At 40.2% G+C, this 5,000-nt stretch overlaps 1 protein-coding gene across 1 annotated transcript in view; it reads left to right on the top strand.

Moving 5' to 3' along the window:
* The window catches only part of Ttc26 (tetratricopeptide repeat domain 26), a 14,531-nt gene that overhangs the window by 9,097 nt on the left and 434 nt on the right, over positions 1 to 5,000 (top strand). The window contains exons 9-11 of the mRNA XM_027361573.2: positions 1,229 to 1,337; positions 1,665 to 1,905; positions 4,583 to 5,000. The exon at positions 4,583 to 5,000 is cut by the window's right edge and continues 434 nt beyond it. Coding sequence (XP_027217374.1) covers positions 1,229 to 1,337; positions 1,665 to 1,905; positions 4,583 to 4,694 — 462 coding nt within the window. The 3' untranslated portion in view covers positions 4,695 to 5,000. The remainder of the gene's footprint in view (positions 1 to 1,228; positions 1,338 to 1,664; positions 1,906 to 4,582) is intronic.

The following is a 5,000-nucleotide window of genomic DNA, read 5'->3' as shown; positions in this document are numbered from 1 at the left end:
CTGCTTCTGTAGAAAGTAGGAAATGCATAATATGACCTGAATGTTTATCTGCTTTCTCCATTTACTTCTTACTTCAAGTCCCCACCCAACATAGATGACAATTTCAACTTCAACTTTGCTCAGGTAGGAAGGAGGCACAAGCATGTGGTTGTTCACATGTGCTTTTATGAGCATGACAAATTACTCTTTATTGCCAGTGAGGTTGGTACAAAAAGGATAAGGATTTCATTTTAAAGTATTTTAAAGATTTAAAAAACAGATTTTAATGGAAAAAATGTAATGATTCAGATTATACACTTAAAATAGTACAATTGACAGCCACATCGCAGGGACCAGTGATTTACATAAAGGCACCATGACTATTCTGTTTATAATATTTTATGGAATGAGCACTTACCTGGGTCTTTTCTATCTCATTTGTTCCTCCTTTCTTTACCTGTAGCAAAATCAGTCACATAGTATAATAATTTAATTGATCAGAAAAGTCATTAATGTTCATGCACCCATTTTTTTTTCCTAATTTGTTCAATATCAGATCTCATCTGCCTCACTCCATTTTGTTCATTCATCAAGAGGTAGATTTTTGTATAGTAATCACTTTCACGTCAGTTTTACACAACATCTGCACCTGTAACTTTCTTATAATCTGTAAGACCACCACAATACGTTTTTCCACTTCTTTCTCAATTTGTCATTATTTAAGCATTTTAGGAAAATAGTTTGTGAACTGGGGATAATGAATTTGACCATGCTTAAGTAAGAATTAATAGGTTGTGTAAGTGGCAACAATGGATTTTCTTCTTTTAAAAGCCCATACTGTATCAATTACTTACCATCTCTGGCTAGTCCCCATAAGATATAAGAACCTGTAGCAGAATATTCTAATATTCTTTTTAAAGCTTTACTATTCTATTTATGCACTGTTTCTTACTCAGATAAAATCAGAATATTAAGGCAGAGTGCCAAGAATAAATTTTGATAAACAGATGATTTATACTTAATGTACAGGTAAAGATCTAAACATACTTTAAGATTATTAATGCAAGTTGTTATAACACATATTACACTCATCCTCTGTGCATCTTCTTGAAATCATAGACTTCTGAATTTACTTATATATACTCATACTGCAGAAATTTTCATCACATCATCGCAAAAAATATATATATTTGTGGTACTAATCAATATTATTTCAGTTGACATGTTTTTTTTTCTTTTATTTTAACAGGCCAAGGCTGCAGTAGGAGATTTCAAAGAGGCGGAGGAAGTTTTTCTCCTCATTCAAAGTGAAAAAATAAAGAATGACTATGTATACCTCTCTTGGTTAGCTAGATGCTGTAAGTACATTGTTCAATTTTTTTTTTTTTTTTTTTTTTTTTTACTGAACTTGCTATATCTGTAACACATAATTAACAATCATATCTCATTTCTTATGGGAAGAGTTGATTCTTCAGTATAATTTAAATCACTATTTAGTTTATCACTGCCTTAGATGTTCCTATAATTTTTCCATTAATTCAAATGACTGAAACATTTATCATGTTTATCATTATAAAGATCTACTTTTTTTCCAAGTTATATTCAGGAAACTAAAAATTACCCTATATTTTTTATCCAGCGTTCATACATGATTGTAACAATTGGTTCTATCAAATATTTTTCAGATATCATGAACAGCAAGCCTCGAATAGCTTGGGAACTGTACTTAAAGATGGAGACATCAGCTGAAGCCTTCAGTCTGCTTCAGCTTATTGCAAATGATTGCTACAAGATGGGCCAGTTTTACTATGCAGCCAGAGCCTTTGATGTCCTTGAAAGACTAGATCCTAACCCAGAATATTGGGAGGGCAAACGTGGTGCTTGTGTAGGCATGTTTCAGATGATCATAGCTGGAAAGGAACCAAAGTAAGTGTAGCATTCATATCGGGACCTGTAAATGTATACATCCACTATACTCTTACATGTATATACTAGTATTATGTTTTTGTACACCAGTCAGGGCATGGGAGAAGGTTGGGGTCTTCCATATGAACCTAAATTACTACTGATCTACTGATTAATTATATATGGTAAATATAACCCTTTGGCAATGTTAAATATAATTGGAAATGTTGGGGAGTGGGGAAATGCCCCTCCCACCCAGCAAGTGAGGCATACTGTGGGCCCCATTGGGAGGGCGACTGCTGGGGCACAGGATGGGAATGGGAGCTACTCATCCCACCTGCATTCCTGCAGCCTACAGCCCCCCCATTTATATGGGACAGTGTCAGCGGGGGTGGCAGAGGTCGTGTCCACCTGGAGTGACTGCCTGAGGCTAAATCTCAGGCGAGACGTCAGGGTGGGGGTTGGAACATCTCTTTACATCAGAATGATCAGTTGCCATGACTGTCAAGAGAACTGGGGAGTCTAAGAGTTGAGATAGCTGCTCTCTCAGAGGTGAGAAGATCTGGCAGTGGTATGATTAGTGTAGGTGGCTAAACCTACTATTATCAGGCTGTAGCGATGGTCACCATCTTTAGGGTGTAGCCATAGCCATCTCCAGCAGACTCCAGCCCTTGGTAGTAGAGGTTACTGTGGTCGATGAGTGTATAATGGTATTAAGACAGAAGCTAGCATTTGGCTTCATGTCTCTTATTGCTGTGTAGACTCTTACCAATGTTTGTATGTGAAAGAGATGTTTTACACCAAACTTGCATCTGTGGTGGACAGTTGTCCTCGGCAAGAAATTCACATTGTTCTGGGTGACTTCAATGTGGTATCTGGCTGCGATTGAACTGGCTATAAGATGTCTGTCGGTCCCCATGGTTTGGGAGCTGATGCCAGCCTCCTTTTCCGAGACTTTGCAAGGTCCCAGATATTGAGGATTTCTGGCTCCTGCTACCAGCGCTCTGACCCACATCGTTGGACGTGGTACAGCAGTGCTGGAAATATAGCCAAGGAGACGGACCACATCCTCATTAGCACTCATTTGAGGATCTTCCAAAACTGCAGGGTGTATAGGAATGCCCAGTTTTGTGTTACTTACCATAGATTAGTTGCGGCTTACCTCCAGGTCCACTTCAAAACTCCCCAGCAGTCCAATGATTAATCTAGGGTGTTTCATTTGGACAGGCTGAGGGAGGGGGAGTGTTCCTGGAAGTTTGCTGAGGCAATTTGGTCATTTCACAGCACTTGACAATGTGATGGACCCTGTACTTCTGTGCGAAACGCTTGATGCAGCTTAAGAATTGATTGGTGAACGCCCAAGAGCAAGACAGAATTTTATCTCGCAGGAGACACTGGAAGCTACAGATGCTTGCTGTGCGCCTGATCTGACAGAGAATTGGGACTTGCATTGTTCACAGGTGCACAGAACTCGGGTACTGTTGAGAAGGGACAAGGAACAGTTTATTAGGAGTCTTGCAGAGGAGGTCAAAGGCCATTTCTAGTATCATTCCTCCTGACCTATTGAGGGGTTTGGTCATACTTCTCTGGAAGGGGAAAGGGAATCAGTGGGATTGCATCAATTACCAAGGCATCACACTGCTCAGTATACCAGGCAAGGTTCTCACACACATCCTTCTGAGACATATCAGAGACCACCTGCTGAGGCACCAGAGGCCGGAGCAACCTGGATTCACTCCTGGGAAATGTAGACCCTATCCTGGTGCTTAGATTCATTGTAGAGCGCCACTGTGGGTTCGAGCATGGACATGGCAATATCAAGGTTACTGACCTTGACTTTGCTGATGATGTTGCTATTTTATCTGAGTCTTTGGAAACCTAGTTGTGGCTCTTTATGCATTTAGCAGTGAAGCAAACCCCTTGGGTCTAAAGGTCTCCTGGACCTGTTCAGTTGGTATGTGCTTGCAGCGAGGACAATGAAGTCACAAAGAGCTTTACATACCTTGGTAGTGTAGTTCATTACTCAGGGCTCTTAGACGAGGAAGTCAGCAGACAGATTGGCCTGGCAGAAAGGGTCATGAATTCTTGAAAAGAGTATTTGGAGATGCCATTACCTGTGCAGAAGGACCAAGCTGCATGTTTTCAAGGCCGTGATAATGCCAGTTTTACTATTCGGTACATCTTGGAGTCTCGTCTTGATGCCTTTTGTAATAGGTCCTTGCTCTGGATCATGGAGTACTGTTGGTGGGACCCATGTGTCCAACCATTGGTTGCACCATGAGACTGGCACAGGACCTGTTACTTGCACAATCCATGATCGCCAACTCAGGCTATATGGCCACCTGACTCGCTTCCCAGAGGATAATCCTGCCCACTAGGTTGTCTGTGTACGAGACAATCCTGGGTGGAGGAGGCCTGTGGGACGACCTAGAAAGTCATGGCTTGGGCAGATTGATCAAACATGGCGTGAGGAGTTTGAGATGGGCTGAGTCCCTGCCTGGCAGCTTGCCACGAGGGATCCTCGTAGGTGGGAGCAAAAGGTGGATGCAGTTATGTGCCCATTGGCTTTAGCTCCCCAATGATGATAATAAATGTCTACCAACTTTGTTGGCTATGATACACTGCTTTTATAGATTGTTTTGGACTGAGCAGGAAATTCACTGTGATTCACTGATTTTAACTATTTTTCCTCTTGCAGGGACTCCCTTGGTGACATCTTACAATTGCTCAGGAATACAGCCAACCCGCAGGTGGAGGGCATAATTCGTGTGATCAAGAAATGGGCAAAAGACAATCACATCCCAGTTTAGTTTTGCATTAAGTAGTTTTCTATTAACAAATAATGTTTGCTTTAGGATTTGTCTGTATAAAAAGAAAAATTAATGTATTTTAGGAAAAGAATATTTTATTTCCTTATTAAAAAAATATATATATATTTGCTGGAGTTACCGTCTTTTCGTACATTGTAACACTGATACATTAGCTTTTACACACCATATCTTTGATTTTCTTTACTATTAATGAAATATCTTTTGGGGGGTTAAGAAAGCTTGATATTTACTGTATATTAATCAAACAGTATGTATTTTTCTGTTAGTATGAATGTATACAATCCT

Source organism: Penaeus vannamei, chromosome 5 (assembly GCF_042767895.1).
Source record: "Penaeus vannamei isolate JL-2024 chromosome 5, ASM4276789v1, whole genome shotgun sequence".
NCBI lineage: Eukaryota > Metazoa > Arthropoda > Malacostraca > Decapoda > Penaeidae > Penaeus > Penaeus vannamei.
This window is presented reverse-complemented; position numbering and strand designations above follow the sequence as displayed.